Source organism: Vulpes vulpes, chromosome X (assembly GCF_048418805.1).
Source record: "Vulpes vulpes isolate BD-2025 chromosome X, VulVul3, whole genome shotgun sequence".
Classification (NCBI taxonomy): domain Eukaryota; kingdom Metazoa; phylum Chordata; class Mammalia; order Carnivora; family Canidae; genus Vulpes; species Vulpes vulpes.
The window spans coordinates 15,549,669-15,572,131 of record NC_132796.1 but is presented as its reverse complement, the minus strand read 5'-3'; the positions used below and the strand labels follow the sequence as shown (position 1 = coordinate 15,572,131).

General features: G+C 42.4%; 1 protein-coding gene across 18 annotated transcripts in view; it reads left to right on the top strand.

Annotated features, from left to right (window-relative positions):
* Nucleotides 1-22,463, top strand: part of SH3KBP1 (SH3 domain containing kinase binding protein 1) — a 334,655-nt gene that overhangs the window by 218,758 nt on the left and 93,434 nt on the right. For all 18 annotated transcript variants that reach the window (XM_025997485.2, XM_025997483.2, XM_025997484.2 and 15 more), the window contains one exon: nucleotides 12,757-12,829. In XM_025997485.2, coding sequence (XP_025853270.1) covers nucleotides 12,757-12,829 — 73 coding nt within the window. The remainder of the gene's footprint in view (nucleotides 1-12,756; nucleotides 12,830-22,463) is intronic.

Sequence of the window (22,463 nt, the reverse complement as noted above, 5' to 3'; positions counted from 1 at the left end):
CTTTATATACATTTTTCCATTTAATCCTCCTAGAAAATCTATAAGGTACATGGTATCATTTCCATTTCAGACAAGGAGACAGGGGTATAGAGAGGTTAAGTAACTTGCCCGAGATCACATAGTGGTAAGTCTGTTCGTAGAGAGGAATCCTACTTAATACGAAGTCACTCTTGCTAGATACCGTCATGAAAGGCGGGGAAAGTTTATTTGTTCTGTTGTTCTATCCCTAGCACCTCAAAAAATGCATGGCACACAGTACTTTCTCCATAGATCTAAATATTTTTGATGAATGAATTTATTGTTGACTAAAGTAAATTATGAATATTTAGTGCCTCCAGTATGCAAGATGTACCCAAGGATACAGAGATTACCAAGATGCAGTCCTGGCCCCGCCCCCACTTGTATTCTAGTCCATCAGACAGACTACACATAAGTAGCCATAAATCCAAAGCAGAGAGGGTAGTGAGTGCTCTTCAAGAGATTCAAAGCATCTGCAGTAGGAACATGGAAGGTGTAAGAGAGTCCAAGGGTTGACATGTAGGATATTTTCATGGAAAACACAGAATGTGTGTTCACCCCTTATTGTTGAATATGGCTTAGTAACTAGTAACTAGAGTGCCCTGAGGTTAATTTGATCTCTCTTGAAGGATATCCATTCTTGTGGCACCTTGGGGTCCTCTTTCTAAGTATTTCACTCTCTGTCTAGAAGATGTAACCAATATGTGCCTGATCTCTGCATATATTTAGGAGGTTCCTGTTTTGAATAAGTATGTGTCGTGAACTCGTTCTTTCTAATGAAATAAAATATAAAGATGGTATCATCGAGTCTTTAAGTTTTGATGCAGTTTTCTCTTCCCTTCTTCTGTAAAATCGGGGAGACCAGATGATTTTTAAAAAGGGGGGGATAAGAGTTATTCTTTGGAAATCTGTGGAGCGGGCAATGAAAGGGAAGAATGAGCCCGGCAGCATTAAAACCAGAGCTCTGTAGCAGGAGCCAGACTGAGAGACTGTCTTTCTGGAAGCAGTAGGTTGTCCTTCATAGAAATGGAAGGAGTGTTTCCTCTAAGACTGAAATGAGCTTCTGGACAAAGATGGGGTTGTTCTCCAACTCACCTCTTTTGATGCTGGCTGCACCCCAGATTATTTTGTGGTTGAATATTAAGTAGCAGGGTATTAGAGGCTCAGGAGCAGTTTCTGGCCATTCTCGTCAACATTCATGCATAGAGGCTTATAGGGAAAGAGGCATATTCTCTAAACCTTTTGACAGCGTGCGGTAAAATATATATAACATGAAATTTACCATTTTAATCATTTTTAGGTACATACTTCTGTGGCATTAAGTACATTTCCATTGTTATGCAGCCATCCACACCATCCACCTCCAGAAATCCCTTCGTCTTGCAAAACCGAAGCTCTATACTCCTTTAGCGCTAACCCTTCATTCCCTCTGCCCCCAGCCCCTGACGACCACCCTTCTACTTTCTGTCTCTAAAAATATGGCTCCTCTAGGTGCCTTGTATGAGTAGAATAATATAGGATTTGTCCCTCTGTGACTGGCTTATTTCACTGATTTTAATGTTTTCAAGGTTCATCCATCCATGTTGTATCATGTGTCAAGATTTCCTTCTTCTTTAAGGCTGAATAATATTCCAGTGTGTGCCCTAGCCCTATAAATAGCTGTTTTACTTGAAAACAAAACAATAAAACATTGCTGCAAATATTTACCTCTTCTCTGAAACTATTTCCTTTCCTTTCCTTGCTCTGAGGGACATAAAAGCTTCTCTGGAAATTTCTTTTTTTTAAGACTTTATTTATTTATTAGAGAGAGTGCATGCAAGAGAGAGCAGGGGGAGAGGCAGAGAGAGAAGGAGCAGACTCTGCACTGAGCACAGAGCCCAACAGCGGGCTCGATCCCAGGGCTGGGAGATGGTGACCTGAGCTGAAGGCAGATGCCCAACCAACTAAGCCTCCCAGGCGCCCCTTCTCTTTTGGGGAAAGAAATTTCCCATTTTTGTCTCTAGTGTAAGACATTTTTGGAGACATATTTGACTAAACTGTTTACTTTAAATTTGTCAGATTAGAAAGATACTTTTTCATATGTCTCAAGAGCTTCTTCTGTGTCTCTGTTTTTAAAAAAGTATTTTAGTTTTCAAATGGTTGATTGGTGTTTTAACAGTAAGCTAACTGTTCACAACTATCACAGGCCTACTATTTTTCTCCAAAACGTCACCATACCAGCCTTGGAGCACTGAGAACACATTCACTATGATTCTTCACATTAGGATAGATTCTCTGAAATGCTTCCCTGAGTCTCTGTGATGGGCTGCTTTGCTCTCTAATCAGGATCTGAACTTTTTTAAAAAAATGTATGTTATTTATTTAAAAAAAAGAAAGAAAAGATGTTATTTATTTATTCATAAGAGACACAGAGAGAGGCAGAGACATAGACAGAGGGAGAAGCAGGCTCCTTGCGAGGAGCCTGATGGGAGACTCAATCCCAGGACCTTGGTATCATGACCTGAGCCAAAGGCAGATGCTCAACCACTGAGCACCCAGGCATCCCAGGATCTGAACTTAATTTTGCTCTCAGTGTGTCACTGGCGCTCAGTACCTATGGAAAATGTATATATGTAGACTCAAGAATGTAACAGAGTTTGGGTTTTGTCCATATTCAAACTAGTTCACAATCACCAACTTCTCCCTGTGGTGCCTGAAAGTATGGAGAGGTTCAAATACTTCTCCAACGTCTCTTTTACATTCTTCGTTTCACTGCCTGGTTGGATCATTGTGGCAACCTCCTGTTTAGCCCCTTGACTTTTGCATGTCTTTACTTTCTCCATTCTTTCGGAGGCCACCAAATCTTTGGTCTTAAGGTCGCAAGGTTGATCACACTACATCTCTGATTACTACCAGTTGCCTTTAAGATAATGCACAAACTTAATATTGGCCCCAACTTACCTTGCTGGCCTCCTGACCCAAGTAGCTCTCCCCCTCACACCCCCTTTCCCTGCACACATTCTCACTTTCACTCCTGCTTCTCTTCCCCTAGACCCTTTCCATCATTCTCTACCTGGCAAGTTTCTGCTCACTTTTCAGAATTTGCCTCAAGCTTCATCAGTGCTGTGAGACTTATTTCCCAGTGTGGAACTATTAATGGCTCCTTTTTCTCTCTTCTATACACCTTTATTGTAGTGTTCATCCCTCTGTACTATGATGCTCTGCTAATGAGTCTGTCTCTGCTACTAAATTTTGAACTTAGTAAAGGTCCAGGACTTTGTCCATCTCATCTTTTAGTCAACTTCCATCATCACCCCTTACTATATCTACTTCAAAACACTCAGGGGAAAAAAGCCACTCAGAATATATACTGCTACCCAGCCTCCAGCATAGAATGAAAGGAAGGAGGGGAGGGAGGGGGTAGGGGAAGGAGAGAGAGGGCAGGCTAGCCTTCACTTTTGAGATATAAAGGAAAACTAAGAAGTGTGGTTTTGCCCTCAAGTGTGTCATAAAAATGTCATGATCCGGGGCACCTGGGTGGCTCAGTGGTTGAGCATCTGCCTTCGGCTCAGGTTGTGATCCCGGGGTCCTGGGATCAAGTCCCACACTGGGCTCCCCGCAGGGAGCCTGCCTCTCCCTCTGCCTGTTTCTCTGCCTCTCTCCCTCTGTATCTCTCATGAATAAATAAATAAAATCTTTTTTAAAAAATGTCATGAACCATTGGGGGCTGCATGTCAGTAGAAACATTACTGAAACTGGCTTCATGTAGCCAGTTGGACTTTACTTGAACCTTAAAAGTGAGATGGGATTCAAAGTCACTGAGGGAGGAGGTGCCAACCCGGGTAAGGGGAGATGGCCTAGACTATGTTGTGATTGAATAAATAAAAATATTTTAAATCCAGAAAGCATCTTTGTATATTAATTGGATTCATATAGCTACTTTATAGGAAAATTAGGACTTGGTCTACAAAAGTTCAGCAAGTTTCCTATTAAAGCCCTGGATGAACAAAACTCAAACCAGCCCCATGGTATTTACTCCTGCCATACCATCCTTCTCTCTCCCTTACTCATACTCTTTTTTAATTCTCCAGGTGCATCTAAAAAGAGAGCATTGTTAATCAAAAGATAAAACTAAATCCTCTAGTCTAAGGAAGGTTTACATTTTCCTTTTATGTGTCATAACACTGAAAATAGTCTTTTAGAGTATAATGGTGAATTGTATTTTGTCTAAGTGGTATATGCAATGGAAATTTACTTTGGCTTGTTCATCCTCTGTGAATAAGATGATCCTACAGCAAAATAGCATGCAGGCTTCTCTCTTGGGAACAGTGGGGGTAAAATATAAACAGTATTTTTTTCATATAGTGTCAGATGTTTGGAGAGCTGCCTTCTATGATTTTAATGTTGTCTGAATGTCCATTCTCCACCTCATTGAGCACTTAAGTAGGTTTTGATCCATTCTTCAATGTTGGTTTCCCCAGCAGGAGTAGAAGCCTCTACTAAACCTTATTTTGTTTTGACAAAGAGAAAATCCTACCCTACCTGAGAATGTATTCTAGGGTTCTTTCTAGTTTTTTTTTAGGGCATGGTCTCTAGAGCTATTCAAAATGCAAACAAGTGACCCACATGATCAAATCCTGGCAGAAGATAAAGTGCATGGTAAATGATAGAATTGGCTGAAATTCACAGATACATCTTTCTACCGATACACACAAATGCGTGCAAGTGTCTCGGGGAGAGAGAGAAATACACTAACAGAAAACAGACTTCATATATACATGTTCAGTAGAATGACAGATACTAAACTTTTATTGGACAGATTGAAAGAGTAAACCCTGGAAGGCCTAATGGAAACATCTAAGATGGGCTTTGGAGTTTTATATGCAGAGAAAGTTGGCTATTAGTCTTAAGAGCACAAGGGAAAGATACCAGCCATTGAGAGATATGGCTGGTTGAGGCAATTGGAAGTAAATTTCTTCAGGGCTTTGGGAATTTATATAAACAGCCATTAAGTAGTAGTATATATTCTGAGTGGCTTTTTTTCCCCTGAGTGTTTGTTTTTTTAAAGATTTTGTTTATTTATTCATGAGAGGCAGAGAGAGAGAGGCAGAGACACAGACAGAGAGAGAAGCAGGCTTCATGCAGGGAGCCCGACGTGGGACTCGATCCCGGGTTTCCAGGATCACACCCTGGGCTGAAGGTGGCACTAAACTGCTGAGCCACCCGGGCTGCCCTCCCTGAGTGTTTTGAAGTAGATATGGTAAGGGGTGATGGTGGAAGTTGACTAAAATCTGAGTCTCATGGGAAATCAGAGGAAGTTAGCCTGAACTGAGGAACAGGATTCTTGTCTAGAAAATTAGTGAAACAGTCCCTGTGATGATAACAAGGCTCTAGGCTTGGGTCAAAGAGGAAGGGGTAAATCTGAAGACAGGGCCTTGGTGTGCATCAGATATGAGAAGATACGGTAAGAGAGTAATCAAGGGTGGGTTCTAAGTCGTGAGTCCAGGAAACAAAGAGGATGAGTCCTGAGATTTTAGGAAGCAGAGGTAGTGGTGTTTATCCAACTATTCCATACACTACTCATTCTTATGGTGTGTTAATAGGCAGCAGAAGGAGTACCAGTTACATTTAGAAAACACTTAGGTAATGCTAAGGATAAAGTTAAACAGTAACTATAGGACTTCTCAGAGCCTTTTTTTTTTTTCCAGAGCCTTTAATATGCTATTATGCAAGTATTAGGCCAAGTGTTCGATGTTTCCCGTATTTACCAGACTGTGGGATTAGCTGTTTTGGCAGTTGGTTGGTTGGTTGAACATCTTGGGAACATACTTTGGAAAATTATTTCAGAACAAGAGAATGGTGTACATACCTGGATGATAATGAACCCTCCAGATGAAGGTCTTTTGATCATAATAGATAGGAACTTGAGGGAACATGAGGCAATAGGCTAGGATGAATATTTGGAAACCATAGGCAGAGAGCTGTCTACCAGAAACATAGCTGAGACTGGATTCTGCTTTATGGTGACTAATAATTAATAGGAGCTCAGGGGCATGGGTACAAGGGAGTGAGGCCGGGGCAACAGGTCTAGGACGATATCCCGGAAAATGTGATGTCCCCTAAAACTGTGCTGGAAAGATCTGATACATGGCAGTGACAAACCATGGGGCTCTAAGAGGGCCTCCTGGTCTGCTTTGTCAAGAAGGACCTCTCCCCTCATTCACCAGTTGTGCTGTGGGAGGATGCTAATGCTAGGGCAAAGGGGGAGTCCATGGCACCCCCAAACTCCCTGCTCCACTCAACACTTACTGACCCTTCATATCCTTTGTGGAGATAGAGAAATAAAATAATATCTAGGTCCTGCTCTCAAGCAGGTCACTATATCTGAAGAGGAAAAAGGGAGAAAAGCAGTTAGTTAAACTTCTCAGTGTAATAGAGTTAACAAATGCTTCCAGAGCAGCTATGAATCTGATAAGGTCTTCAACCATGATTGGGCAAAGAGGTTTAGCGTAACTTGAATTATTGCTAAGTTTTCAAGACAACCAGGGAAATAAACGCTATATAAGTAACTAACTGTAGGTCTTAAGCCCAATTTTATAGCCAGAAGATTACTTTAACAATTCTTTTTCTTATAGTGGTGCTTAAAAATAGGCTGAAGCATGCCTCTTTGGAGATGTCAGAATTGACCTAGTGGTATGTGAGATGTTTTAAAGGTGACCTCTGTCTCTAGAATGGAACTAAAAATATATTTTTACTTTTACTGGACCGTGCATTTTATCTTCAGAATTTTGAGTTGCATTTTACTCTGCCATATGTCCTGTTGATATTAAATAGTTTAAACTGAGCCAACCAAAGATGGGCAAATTGACAGTTGCTAATGTAAATTTCCCAGCAAGTAGAAAAGGCTTCCATCAGAAGCTTACAGGCACACATTGTAAGGATGCTCCTTTGTGCTTGTTCTCTTCTGGCTCTGACATGAGCTTCAGGGCTTTGGCTCTGCTCCTACTGCTCCCTGCTGAGCAGCAGGAAGACTTTTCATAGTATCATCAATTATAGGTGTTCGTGAAGGGGGTGTTTAAAAAGAAATATTCAGAGTTTACAGTAAACTTTAGTAATTTGTGCATCCTTTCAGAGTTATGATGTTAAATGAAAGCTAAAAAGTTGTGGATATGGTTACATATACATACTGTTTTGTTTTCTCCAGTCACTATTTCCTGTAGCTTTTATCTCCCCATATCCTGTATGTGACTAACATTTGGGGTAACCATGCCACATTGCTATACACTCCTCAACACAGCACTCTGGAAAACCCAACGCATTGCTGTTTCAGTGTTTGCAGTGATGTGTGGCATCCTCCTGCCTTTTCATATGCTTCCCTGTCTCGCATTGAACAGGCACTTAATAAATCTGTACTGAGCAGGAAGGAAAGGGATACTGTTATTTTTAAAAAATATTTATTTATTCTTGAGAAACACACACACACACAGAGAGGGGGGGGCAGAGACACAGGCAGAAGGAGAAGCAGGCTCCACACAGGAAGCCCGATGCAGGACTCGATCCCGGGACTCCAGGATCACGCCCTGAGCCGAAGGCCAACGCCCAACCACTGAGTCACCCAGGCATCCCAGAAGGAATACCGTTAGACACAAGTGTAGTAAAAGGAATGCCTTGAAAGAGCCATCCTTTATCTTATATTTTACCAGCTGTTTGAAGAGTTATCTCATGTGTTTGGCTTTCTGTGAGCACTTGAGTAATGTCTACATATAGCTTCTCAGAAGATCACCCTCTTCTAGAATAGGTATCCGAAAACCTGGTCTACTAACAGAGAGGCTTCACTGACTGCTAGAATTTAAGGGAGCTCTCACTCTCTTCCCCCTATCCACTGAACCTGGTTGCCTTTGTGATGAAGAATTATGTGTGGTATTCTTGGAGAGGGGACTTTTCAGAGATGGGACTTAAACTTCTTTCTCTTTAGCATTGTCCTATAATGAGAAAATTGCATGCACTCAAAGGAGTTTATATCTGAGTTATAATGAAGTCACAGGAGTGGGTTGATTTGAGTAGGACCCTGGTCTCACGCTCCATCAGTCACAAAGAGAAACAGATATATTAGTCATTAGGGAACTGGATTCCACTGGGCTCAAATCCAGTGACTGTCTTTCCTACAAGCATTAGTTTCTTCATTTTGGCATAGAAAAAGAAAAAAAAATTACTTGCTCCAGTAACTGAAATCATATGGGGCTTATCTTTCCCAATGCTATATTACCAGATCTTGTGGAGCTAGGAGTATATATGATGCTCCTAAGGTACACAAACCCCCCAGAAACTTAATACTTTTGTCAAGAAAGCAAATAGTTGAGAGACTTCTGGTCTTAAATATTCAAAGGAATGATTTTTTTTAGTTATTTTTTTTTAAAGGCATTTTTTAAAATGGAGATTAGGATGTGGTAGGAGAGACAAAAGTTGCTGGCAGCCTGGTGATGACTGTATGTCGAAGTAGATCCATAGCAATAGTAGATGATATCAGTGGCAATCAATAATTGTCTATTTGTAGAGTCTTCAGCTTTATACAGTCATCCGTATGGACATCTACTCCCAGACTAAGCAGCAGCTCCAAGATGGGGGGGCAAACAGCAGAGTAGCATAAATGTTGGTACTAATAAGTCTTTAGGCCACAGCACAGAGAAGAGGAAATGCTGGGCTGAGCTGTGGAGCGTAGCTGGCAAGTGTTCCTTTACAAGGCAGATGGAAAAATGGGCCTGTTGCCCATCTCTTAGGAGTGAAAGAGCTGTGTCCTGAGCAGAGTCAACACAACCCCCAAGTGCATGGCCAGTCCTTGTCCTGGATAAGCTACCTTCTTAGGAGGGCAAAAATCCCGGAACCCTGCTGAGGAAGCAGTGAGTAGAGATCCTGAATCCTCTTCCATAGCTGCTGGAAGCCTAACATCCTTCTTCACTGCCTGCAAGGCGGATGAGAGATGTTTGGATGTGATTCCCTGATTTCTCTGTCCACTTAGGCCTGGCCTTCAATTATATATGACCTATGTGTGTACTAGAGCTAGGCATTGCCCTTTGAAAGTTGAGAGTCTTTTCACTTTTATCCTAGTGGACCAAAGTTGTTTTCAGCCACGTAGGGGAAGCTGAAAGCCTGGTGAGAAAGCAGTATTTCATTGCCCCTTGTTTTTGTTCTTATATTTAGGGGAAAGGCAGGGACAGAGGTTCTAAAATGTGGTGTTTAGAAAGGGGTAGGGCATTTGGGGTGGATGCATTTATGGAGGAGCACTGCAGGCTATTGGTGGGCAGGAGCAAAAGTTGCCAGATATCCTTTAGTGTAGTGTGTGAGACAGTCTCGTACAACGAAGAGATGTCCCATCTACCATACCCGTAGAGGGAAACACTCTGAAAGCCACAGGACTTGGCTCTCCCTGAAAGTTCGTGCAGTCATGCACATCTGCTCACTTGGCCATCAAAGTAGTCTGAGGCTAGGGATGGTCATCCATTGTTGATACAAAACCATCTTCCTGTCCATTCGTCCATCTGTCCCTTCCCACACCCATCCTCTCAGGGTTTCTTTAGTGAAGGGTCTCATAGCCACCTGGGCTCCCATTCTCTCCCTTCAGTGACATCGTCTCCCACTGTCAGCTCCACTAAACTCTCGTTCCTCTCTGAGCTGAGTGACATAGTAAGAGTGATGAGTTGTTACGCCACCGGAGAGCAGAGAAGGTAAAAGGCATCAAGGCCTTCTGGAAGGAGAGAGAGAAGAGTAAGAAGAGTGAAAAAGATGGTTTATGATGTATGGAGGTATGAGAGTAGGCACCTGCATTGTTAATCCAAGAGAGGTATTTGGTTAGTGCTGATGGAGTCCCACCCACATCTACGTCAGGGCTTCTGGATCTTGAGCGTGCATCAGCATCCCCTGGAGGGTGTGTTCAGACAGAGACTGCCGGGCACCGTCCCCAGAGTTTCTGATTGAGAAAGTCTAGGGTGGGGCCCGGGAATTGGCTTTACTAGCAAGTTCCCAGTCATAGATACTGTGCTGCACGTCTGGGAGCTGTACTCTGCCAGGCCTAGGTCCTAGAGAAGAGAGAAACAGCTGAATCTTCCCCGCCTGGGGGATCAGGCTGAGAGGGGAGGAACTTGCCTTACTCTTGACCTTCAATCACGGCTCAAAAGAAGAAAGAAGGAGTCCATTTAAGTCCAGCGCCCCTGGCAGATGAGTGCATTATCAGCCTCACCATCACCCCTGTTGCTGGGATCCACACAGAGGCCAGGGTGTGCAGTATTTTCTGAAACCGTGAGGAGAAAGAACAGAGTAAGCTCTGCATTCGCGTGTCTTTCTGTATAGAAGTAAGTGTATTTAACTGGTGGCTCTTGATGTCTCTTAGCTTTCGCTGTCCTGTGAACCAGGGCGTCAGAGACCATGAGCAGCACTTCGTTTTGTTACTAAATAAGAGGCAGTTGTAAGAACACACAACCTGTGAAGGGTTCCCTAAAGGAAGGCATCTGGTTTAAAGCCCAGACCACTGGGGGATGCCTGGGTGGCTCAGTGGTTGAGCTTCTGCCTTTGGCTCAGGTCATCATCCCAGGTTCCCGGGATCGAGTCCCACATCAGGCTCCCTGCATGGAGCCTGCTTCTCTCTCTGCCTGTGTCTCTGCCTCTCTCTCTGTGTCTCTCATGAATAAATAAATAAAATCTTTAAAAGAATAAAATAAAATAAAGCCCAGACCATTGGAAGCCTCCTTAAAAAAAAAAAAAAAGATTTTATTTATTCATGAGAGACACAGAGAGAAAGAGAGAGAGAGAGGCAGAGACACAGGCAGAGGGAGAAGCAGGCTCCATGCAGGGAGCCCGATGTGGGACTCGATCCCGGGACTCTGGGATCACGCCCTGGGCTGAAAGCAGGCACTAAACCGCTGAGCCACCCAGGGATCCCCAGGAAGCCTCATTTTTACCCAGAAAGGAACCCAAGTCAGGAATGAGCAGTGTTTCCTTTCTGTATTTTCCTGATTTCCTCTCTCCACTGTCAGTAATCACTAAAGTATTAATAGTTTTACTTTTCTTCTTCCTAATGAGTTAACAACAGTGATGCTTTGTTTCAGTCCCTAAGGGAAGGATGGAGATTGAGGAGGATGCCATTGGAAGTGCAAACAGGAATGTGAATGCCACTTGACAGTGTCTCCTCTTCTCGGCACTTCCTGATTTTTCAAGATAATTCTAAGGACGGTTTTTTTGTCAAATTTGACCTTATGGCCAAATAACAACATGCTTTCTTCCTCCTTGATGCTTCCTTGGAATCACAAAATGTTATTAGTTTGAGTACTTAGCAGCAGTCAAGGGGCGGCATGATATTTTGGGTTTCATTTTTTATCCAATTTAGAAAGCCCTGTGGCACTAAATAAAAATGTCACCGTGTAAAATGTAAAAGCTTTCTGTCACAAATGTTTTTAAAAATTCATGAAGGTCTGAGGATTTGATTTATCTTATCCTCTTTCTGTGATTTATTCATATTTAATGTTAGTTTCAACATTTGAAGCATGAAGAACTTTTTCAAATTAAAAACTGTGGTGAATCAGTTTTATTTGAGGAAACATTCCACCAGGCCAGTTTTTGAATTATGCAGTTCATTCCTCTCCATGTGTTCGAAGGGCAGATATGTTTGGTTTTCCCAGTGGCTGGAATTCTCACTAGGGAAAGCATTCATTGCTGGGGAGCTTGATTTCCCCAGCTACTTGGTTTCAACAGCTGTTTCACTGGTATCAATAGACAGTTTCTTTGGGCCTTAAACATAATCACACGAATGTGGTGGCAAAAGAGAAGAGTGGGAAGAGACCTCACCTTTGGAACTATCATTTTGTTTGCTGTCTGCTTTTTCGTTTTTGGTACTTTGAGCCTCTGAGCCACCTGTGTTTTCAGGAACATCTTTAGTCAGAGACAAGATCAGTCTTTTCGGTGGATGGTCATAAATAATAAATGATAATAGAATTAGCTTTGAATGAAGGAAAGAAAATGAACTCCAAACAGGCTCATCTTTTTTTTTTTTTTTAAAGTAAATAAACACCTAGGATCTGTGACACTGGCCTCTCTCAAAGCCCTGGAAGGTTAAAAGGCTGGTGAGAGGAGGGCTGCAGGCCCTCCATGTTCCACCTTTGGGGCAGCTAGAGTTGTCATTGAGGACATGGATGTGTTGATTTGTACCCTGCAAGACAAGTTGGATTTATTTTGGTGGCCAGGAGATGCAGTAAGGCACACTTGCTCCGGACACTCAGGCTTTTGCCTCGCTTTCCACCTACCTGTACACCTGTCCTTCTGGCCCTCCATCCCTTTACCCTTTCCTTCTTTCTGTGTTTATTCTTTCCCTCTTACTACCATTCTTCTGCTCTGCAAACACTTGTGAGCACCTCCTCTGGGCCAGCTGCTGTGCCCCAACAGATGTAGTCAGCTTCTCATAATGTGAGAGGAAATGTGCCTGTCTAGTCTGCTGAAAATAATCAAACTTTTAATAAGGACATGAGGAAGAATGACAATAAAAGGTACTGAGTGCCTCCAAGGATAAAGCCCTTTCTACCTGGTCCTCCCACTTGTTTGTCATGGAGGGTCTGACCTGTCGAAGAATGGCAACCACTACACGCAGCAGCAAAAACTTAAGTGTGTGGTTTTTAGAAGCAGTCGGGAGCATTTTTTCATCATGAACTTGATTTTATTTCTTTGTTTAATGGAGAGAATCATCTTGTTCAGTAAAATGGTCTCTTTCCTCCCCAGACTATTGGAAAGAAGTTACCTCCAGCTACAACTCCGGAGCCGTCAAAACCAGAAATGGACAGCAGGACAAAGAGTGAGTTACCTTATTTCTCCAGTTTACTCTTGGAAGCCGTTAAGGGTTTTCCAGTCACGGAAATGCCTTTGAAAAATCCTCACATAATCTAAATGGCTGTTTAACTTTTTTTATTTTAAATTTCAGGGTAGCTAAGGTACAGTGTTCTGTTAGTTTCAGGTGTACAATGTAGTGATTGCACAGTTCTGTACATTACTCAGGGCTTGTCATGATTAGTGTACTCTTTAACCCCTTTTACCTTAATGGCTTTTAAAAACACATCACAAAAAATACACCCACATGTGTTTCATGAGGTCCTGCCAGTGGGTGGGCACAAGTTAGGTTCAGAACTCCTGTGGGTTTTCTCCTTTCTGGAACATGGTCCTTTCCTGCCACCTGTATCTTGCCCATGTGCAGAGCCACGGCTTATCTGTGTATACCCAAGCACTTTGCATAGTTTGGGAGGCAGAAAGATTTTAGAGAAGGGCAACTCAAACAATTTGGGGACACACAGGCCTTCAAGTCCAGGGCCCTATCTTCTAGCCTGAGACCTCAACCAGCACTCCCAAACCCTGCCTTCCTGCCAGCATCCTCCACCTGTCTCCGCTATTATCTCTTGACATACAGATGTCTTTCTTCCATTGAGCCAGATATGCTGTTCCTGTAATTTTTATCCACGAATTTTAGTATCGGAATCTATATTGGTATTAGCCCATTTTTCTCTTAATAGCTCTTTAAGTATTTGAGGATGGCTGTCTCCCCAAAACCTTCCCAAAGGGCAGTATTCCCTACTTTGGGTCCATTGCCAGTTAAAATACAGGATGTCCAGGTACATTTACATTTCAGATAAACAGTGAATAATTTTTTGGTTGTAAGCAAGTCCCACGCACCATTTGTTGTTTATCTGAAATGCAAATGTACCTGGGCATCCAGAATTTGTAGTTCTTAACCTGGCAAGCCTCCAATTCCTTTTGTTATCCTTCCAGTAACTAGGGCATTCTGGATGGGCTCTGGTCAGAACCAATTACTTCAATTCCTTCTAGGGATTTTGTTTTATTGTTGTTGTTTGTTTTTGTTTTTGTTTTTGTTTTTAGCTTCAGATTTTCTTATGAGGATAATATGGACAGACTACTAATCTAGTTTGGAAAGCCAAAGATTGAGAGAACAAAAATCACACAAATATAATTATGATTAACGTAGGAATAAAGCCTAGCTTTATTCTTTTAATTGCAAAATAATATACCAAGAGTTCGTTTTGCAGGGCAAAATGGGTAGATTTGAGAGCAAATGAGTGATACTGCCTTAGACTTAAGAAAATGAGTTTGTGGGACTTGTCAAGCCAAAAATGGTGGCTTTGAGAAATAAGTTCATGGATGGTGCAGATGCAGATGCTAGATCTCTGCCTTAATGTTTAGGGTTCAGATGAAGTCTACATGCCTTCTGTCCATTAATGATATAGTCAGATTCCTGATAATAGGCAGAAAGCCCCCTGGTCTAAGTCTCTAACCCTGCAGTTCTTACACTTGAGTGTGCTCCAGCATCACTTGGAAAGCTGGGCCCTACCCTCTACCTTGCTAGGTCCCACCTCCAGAATTGCTGAATCAGTAGGTCTGGGGTGAGGCCTGAAAATTTGCATTTCTAAGGAATTCCCAGGTGGTGCTCCTGCTGCTCCTGGTTGAGGACCCACACTTTCAAAATCACTGTTAGGAGCTTATACGTATTCCTAAGGAGAAACTGGCCCTATATTTTTATTCATGCAGGTTATAGGCTTATCATGCTAGACCTGCCTTTAGGCACTAAAGAATTTTGAGGAATTAAGCATTAAATCATTTCTGCAAACATTTCTCTTGTTGGACAGTAGCCTGTCCTTCCTCCCATTCACCTGCTTATTCTATAGTTATGGCTATTTAACAAGCTTATAAATGATCACTATTATTAGCAAAGTTGCCTGGATGTACAGAACCGGGAAGAGGCAGAAGAAAGCAAAGGAGAAGACCCATCAAACCTCAAAGGTGATTGGAATGTGGTCCCTAGGACAGGCTGTCCTCATGACACGTGACAACCAGTGGTCTTTATCAACCTGACTTGTGTTTACAGAAATAGTAATCTGAGAAACAGAATTTTTTTTAACGGAAAGAGTTTCAGTAGAAGTAAAGTTGACATTCTCTGTAGATTGTTCACCTCTGTCCAGAGGAAATAGGACCTTGGGTGACTTGTGGGTTGCTTTTGGGAGGGGCCTGAGCAATAGGGGCCTGAGGGTCACTTGGATGTGGCACAAAACAGGACAGTCCATGGGGCATGCTTAAGTGACTAGTCCTCAGGTCTCAAGAACTAGCTGTAGGATAAGAGCACGTCCTTGATGCTTTCTTTTCACCCTCTGTAATGACTGCAGACAGGATATTCGAGTCTTCTTGGAAAGATTGGGTGGGCTGGGGGAGGTGGGTAACTGTGTCTTAGAGCAGTGCTGGCTAATAGAAATATTATGTGAGCCACATACATGATTTCACATTTTCTAGTAGCCACATTTTTGAAAAAGAAACATGTGAACTTATTAATTTAAATATATTTTATTTAACTCAATATATCCCCAATATTATCTTTCCAACATATAACCTGTATAAAACAATTAAGTGAGGTGTTTTTATTCTTTATATGAGTCCTCACAATCCAGCATGGATTTTATACGCATGGCACATCCAGCTTGGTGCAGCCACATTTCAAATGCTCAGTAGCCACTTGTGCCTAGTGCCCACCATATTGGACAGTGTAGTTTGAGAGTAATTCTGGGATCCAAGATGGGCTTCCTGGGCCTAGGTATTAACACAGATCTGAATATTCAGCTCCTTCAAGCCTGTGGGAGGATCCTGGCTCTAGCCCAAGCCTGTTCCATCCTACAAGTATCTATTAATTACGTCCATCCACCTGGCTCCCTGGAAGCATCACAGTGGGGGCGTGGGTTTTAATAAAGTGTGTTTTTACAGAGGCTGGCTGGTGTGTTTTGGCCAGGAGTCAGCAGTGCGGATTCTAGGACCAGCTGTGTTATTCGCTAGCTGTGTGACCTTGGGCCAATAATTTTATTTCTCTGGCCTTGCTCTTCATTGTCTGCGTTGTCTATGAAGTCAGAGGGCTGTACTAGAGAGAACTCTTGAGCCTTCTCCAGCACCTTCATCCTCTGATTCAATTCCAAAAGCTTTACAATTCAGAGTAAAAGGTTTCTGCATTCAAAGAAGTGAGCAGCCAGACGGGAGAAGCAAGAGGAAAATGGGAACAATTCAGTAGGAATATGAGATGTCACCGGGTACAGGTGGAAGGATGCGTGTAGGTGGGTAGCAGGTCAGAAGAATTCTGTCAGTGAAGGCTTGAAGGATGTTTATCGACAGATGTTTTTCAAGGACCCAGAGCAAGAATTTCTGCAGTTAATCTCACCCACGTACTTCCTGGCTTTCATTGTAACGAGCAAATTCTGGGGTATTTGTTCTCCCTTGATTTCCACGAGGCACCTAAATCTACTAAAAAGTCTCCTGCATTGGGAACAATTTGCTGCTTCAAATTTTGATGCAACTGCCACGTTCAAGTGGAAGGACATAGAGTGCTGACCAACTATTAGAAATGACCCTGAGCTTGGAAGCAGGGCAGCCTCCTTCCTTCTGGTTAGCAGACAGATCTCTAATAGAAACTGCTCAGGAGTTCAGAGGACAGAGGCCTCGTCGTCACATCTCTGTCCTCGGCAGCCTAAAGGAGTAAGCGTTGTGGTGGTTCAAAAAATGTTCACGTGGATTGGTATTTTCTGAGGGCAAGTAACTCAGCTGATCAGGATTTATTTAAACAACTAACATCATCTCCCCTCCCCCAGTAAACCTTTTATGATATTGAAACTCATCTGAAACACATGCTGGGGAACAGATTGCCATGATTTTCATAACAAGAGGGAAACTGTCTAAATATTCATAAGTGAAGTACCCTGAGATTCCTCCAGCTACCACATCTGGAATTTCCCTGTTTCTTACTACAATTGATGCAGATTTGTGGCCTCTGTGGGATAGAAAAACAGCCCAGAGAAATGGCTACTTAGCATCTTTCTGAACAAACAGTTCAATCTCAGAGATTCGGAGGACCAGTTGAGTAGGAGGGTTAGGAAACAGATAATCCTGGATAACATTTGAACAAAGGCAGGTCAGACTTCGGAGTAAATGATGACCATGGGGCAGAGGCTAAACTTGAACCCCCCCCCCCCCCCGCCTGACCTCCCCTCACTCCATTCCTGGACGCTTGTACCACCTTTCTGGTCAGTTTGTTCATTGCCTCATGTCTTGGGGGTTGTCCTCTATGGTGTGACACATGGTGCCTTGTAGCTGTCATTAGTTCCTCAAGGCAAGGGCTATGTCTTCTACTCGATACGCCCATACAGCACAGAAAAGTGCCATGGACTCCCTGGGCACATAGCAAGTGATGATGGGGCACATGAATTAAAAATGGCTTACAATTCAACCAGGCTCCATATTGGACAGAGTCTTGTAAAAGTGGCACAGTAGCCATGGATCCACTTTCTCGAGTTCACAGTCACCAGTTGGAAAAAAGACACATTTGTATGTATAGGATCCTCAAGCTTATATTGGGTTTCTGAGGGATTAGTGGTGGTTGCTAGTATTCCATGGGGCTTCATAGACCCTCCGTTCTTTCTAGTCTGTGCTCTAGACTGGTCGGCCCAAGAGCACTAAGACAGACCCTTGTCCGACAAAGGTTTATTGGCTCATTGCACTGAGGAGCCTGCATAGCACCAAACACGAGAGTAGTTACCAGTTTGGAGGAGGGAGAATGCAGTGGAATGGAATTGAAGCAGTATTTTGCTAGGCTCCAGGTAATGCAGGGCTGTGTGGAAAGGGGTCAACATCACGTCTGTACTGGGAGGTGCACCCAGGTCATTTCTTCGGGAACCACCAAGTTCAGATAAGAGTGCAGTGCTGTGTTCAGAACTCTTTATGTGTGCCTCTGCACCTGCGTGGGGTATCAAGGTTGCTTTTCTGTGTCACAGTGACTTTCATTCCTTCAGTCAAGAGTGGAACATTTCAGAGGGTGGCTGAGTGGCTCAGTCAGTTAAGCATCTGCCTTTGTCTCAGGTAACAATCCTGGGGTCCCCGATGAAGCTCCGCATTGGGCTCCCTGCTCAGCGGGGAGTCGGCTTCTCCTTATCCTTCTCCCTCTGCACCCCCCATGCCCACTCATGCGATCTTGCTCTGTCTCTCAAATAAATAAATAAATAAATAAATAAATAAATAAATAAATAAATAAATAAAATCTTTTTTAAAAAGAGTGGAACATTTCTTTCTTTTATTTTTTTAAAAAGATTTTATTTATTTATTCATGAGAAAGAGAGAGACAGAGAGGCAGAGACATAGGTAGAGGGAGAAGTAGGCTCCCAACAGGGAGGCTGACGTACTCGATCCCAGGAGCCCGGAATCACGACCTAGGCCAAAGACAAGAGCTCAACCACTGAGCTACCCAGGTGCCCCCAGAGTGGAACATTTCATTCTGACTGATATGATATATATATATATATAAAGCAAAGTTTCTGATAGTCTGTGGTTTTAGAGGACACACTTACTCTGGGAATAAGAAAGCAATAGTGCTTAGAGAAGGGGGTGCGAGGACCCTTTCCAGCTGCAGTGCATACTTGGGAGAAATACTATTTCCTGTTCACTTTGCAGCTGGCTGTGTCTGCATTTGGTACGTCAGCCTGATGAATGGCTAGGCAGGTTTTTACTTTCTCAGTCTAAGCTAATTTTTGCTTTCTCACCACATGTTTAAGTAGCAGAAAAAGGAGTTGATTCCTTTATGTTAGTTTTTTTCCTTCAGCCTTACCTGGGAGCTCTTTCATGCTGCCTTTTCAGGGGAGGTGTTTTTTGCTCATCTGTCTCCCCTAAAACTCATATTTGGGCATGTCCAGTTTGAAACAAGTATCCTATATAGTGCTGTACTGTGTGTGTTCTGTTCTAGAAGACAGAAAGGCTTTGCTTGTCAGATTTTTATCTTTTTCTTTTTTTAATTTCTCCTTTTAAAGCAAAAGATTAAAAAATGTTATAATTCATAGTTGTGAAATAATTTGAAAGTCAAATTCCCCACAGCATCTAGGACTAGAGGCAGTGGTTGTGGTTGGGGTCACCATCAGCTTTCTCATGGAGGCAGGTGTTGGGCTTGAGTTGACAACATAGTGACATGTGTCTTGTGTTTCATTTCCTGGTCTGAATTTGAGTGTAGACCAAGGTTTTTCCACCTTGGCACTATTAACATTTGAACCAGATCACTCTTTCTTGGACTGTTGTATCTCCATTATGGGATGTTTAGTAGCATCCCTAGCCTCCATACACTTGATGCCAATAATTGTTACCACCCCCTCCCTCTGTGACAACCACAAATGTCTCCAGTAACTGCCAGTGTCCCCTGGGGAGCAAATTAGCCCAGTTTGTGAACTGCTGGTGCAGATTCTTGTAAGCTCTATGAGGGCACTTCTTCTCTTGCTGCTGGGCACACAGTGGACACTTAGTTAATATTTACTGAACAAACGACAAGTGTAGTATTCTCTCCAGCAATCCCTACCAGCCCCAGATCCTCAAACCGACACAGGACTGGATTTTCTGTCTACGTCTCTTATACAGTATGCCTAGCAGTGGGCACTACCACCACACTGGCCCATCCTCCAGGTCTCCACCATTGTTTTGCTTCTTTCTAGCATTGAATATTTGCTAATACCCATGGCTGGATCAGTGGCTCTCATAGTGCGGTCCCTGGATCTACAGCATCAGCATCACGTGGCAACTTTTTATAGATGCAGATCCCCAGGCCTTGCCCAGTTCTAGAGGATCAGGAACCTCGGGGGTTTGGTTTTCACATGTCTTCCATCTGGTGCTGATGCCCATTTGTGCGTGAGAATTACTGATGTAGATTGTTCCTTAAGTTTCCCTGTTTATGAGAATCACCAGGGTGCTGTGGATTGCTGGTCCCACCTCAGATCTGTTGATTGGAACCCCCAGAGAAGGGAATCTGGGAAGGCAGGGAAGCAACAGGTGCCCCACACCATTCTTGTCATCAGGAATGGTTGGGGAACCCCACTACCACCACCACCACCAACTCCTACTCTTACTCCTCTGGCCAAAGTCCTAGAACATTGTACAGAGCCATTGCCATTTTACTCTTCCTCTAAGAAGAGAGCCTGACTCTTTCCTTTGGGAAATGATTCTGCATTCATGATACTCTGGTGCTTTAAGCTGAAGGCATCACTCTTATCCTTCCCTCACTGTTGCCCTGTCGGAAGCCTTATGCCTCATTCTCTCTTGTCAGTTCTAAGCTCCTTGAGAACCGGGTAACAGTTTTATTTAACTTAGCCTCTTTCCCCCAGAATATGACCCAAGTCCATACCCTTATTGCATTTCCAAGATACAAAAAGCTGGAAAAAGGTTTTATCACTTGTTTGGTGATAAAACTTGTCCTGGACTACATAAATTTAAGTATATAGCCTTTATTTAGCCCACTTGGGGTGACAAATCATCCACATGCTGCAGAATTTGAGTGTATTTGATGGTTGAGTGCATCCCCAGATCCCTGCTGAGGATGTTATCTATTGTATGGATGTAATACATTTCCTTTTTAAAATCTGAAAAATTCTGTCCCTAGGGCTTCTGGATAAATGATTATTATGAACCAGTAGTGCCTCAGATAATATTTGTCAATTTAATGAAAGAACTTTAGGTTTTGATGTTGGTAAAAATAGACACCACTGAGCTTGATACTTTTGTTCTGGTATCCCAAAGGAAAAGAATTCTAAGGGTGACCTGGTACTTTCCACCACTGCTGGAAGTTCTGGAAGGCTTCTTATCAGACTCTGTGACGCATGGGATTTTTTTTTTTTTAAGATTTCATTTATTCATTGGAGAGAGAGAGACAGAGAGAGCGCAAGTGGGGGGGAAAGGGAGAAGCAGACTCCCCACTGAGCAGGGAGCCTGATGCGGGGCTCAATCCCAAGACCCTGAGATCATGACCTGAGCAGAAGGCAGGCACCCAACCGACTAAGCCACCCAGGCGCTCCGACACATGAGATTTTAATCTTCGTGTCCTAAAATTGAGTCCAGAGAATCATCCTGGATTTAATGTTATTTCCTTGATTGTGTGAGTGTGTGTGTGTGTGTGTGTGTGTGTGTGTGTGTGTGTGTGTGTTCTGCTTGCAGATATGTTTATTCTTTTTGTTCTGCTTTTATTTTTTTAAGCTAAGGATATTTTTTAAGCTGGTCTGTTTGGGTTTTTTTTTTTTATATGAATAGATTTTAAAACCTTGTGAAGGGCCTCATGGGCTATGAGCATGTGAGTTCAATTTCTTAAATGGTCTGTTTTTAATATTATGTAAATTTCTAAAAATTTAGAGATTGAAATTTTTTTTTTTTTTTGGTGAGAAGGATGTGAATCATGAATGGATTTCTTGGGGGGTTTTAATAGAACAAGTTTCTAAAAATTGGAATGCCAATCAGTAATTAGTATACAGGATCTTGATTTGGAACTAGGCCAAGGTCTCAGGGTCCTTGAACCTTCTGATAACCTACACAACATTTTCTCTGCACCTTTGAATGTGTTTTTTTTTCCTTTTTTTGGGAAAGAGGGAATCACTGTTTTTTTCTTTTTTATCAGATTCTTAAAAGACTCGAAGACAAAAAAGCTCAAGGGATGCCTGGCTGGCTCAGTTAAAAGAGTATTCGACTCTTGATCTCAGAGTTGTGAGTTTGAGCCCCACGTTGGGTGTAGAGATTACTTAAAAGTAAATATGTAAATGTAAAAAAAAAAGACCAAAAAAGCGAAGAATTGACTTAGGATTTCAATCTTAGGCTAATGCATTAGTTTTTTTTTTTTAATCTTTCTTAAAAATAAGTTGTGCCTTTATTTTGTTATGTGCATGTGGGTATTCATTTCTATTTGATCTCGGACTAATTAAATCCATCTAATTGATGAATAGATGGAAAATGCCTGCCTCAAAAAATTAATTTCATCCCCTTCCTCTCCATCTCTGTCTGCTACTCATTTAAAATTTCTAATCTTCCCACGTCCAAAAAGCATTTGGAATTATATTCTTTCAAGACATATCAAATGCCTCCTCCTTTGTGAACTCTCTCCTGAATGTAATCATGCCTTCCTCTGCAATACCACAGCCATATCCTGTCAGAGTGAGTCTGTACTTCTTCCAGCATTTGTCTTTTCTTCTTGTCATCCTTTCACCCTTGCCTTTCCCCAGGCATTAGTTTGTCACTTCCAAGTGAGGATGTGATGGATATTGACTTGCATATCACAGGCCCAAGAACTGACAATGTCTTTTTCATGGTGGTGACTCAATAAATGTTTGAATTAAAGTAGGGAACATCTTTGTTCCATATACTATGAAATTAAAATTATAGTCTCAGAGTTAGTCCATTTTTTTCACTTATTATTTTTTAGTATCTTAAAACCATTGGTACATCCAAAGTAACAGCATGTTTTTATTTTCCAGTACTGCTGAATTAGGACCTTATTTTCAAATATATCATGATAACTTGAAATGTGAGCCTGTGGTTGCCATGTTTGATTGGGGGGGTGCATTCTGAGTTATAGTGCCCATGACTAGAGCCATGAAATGTCAGAG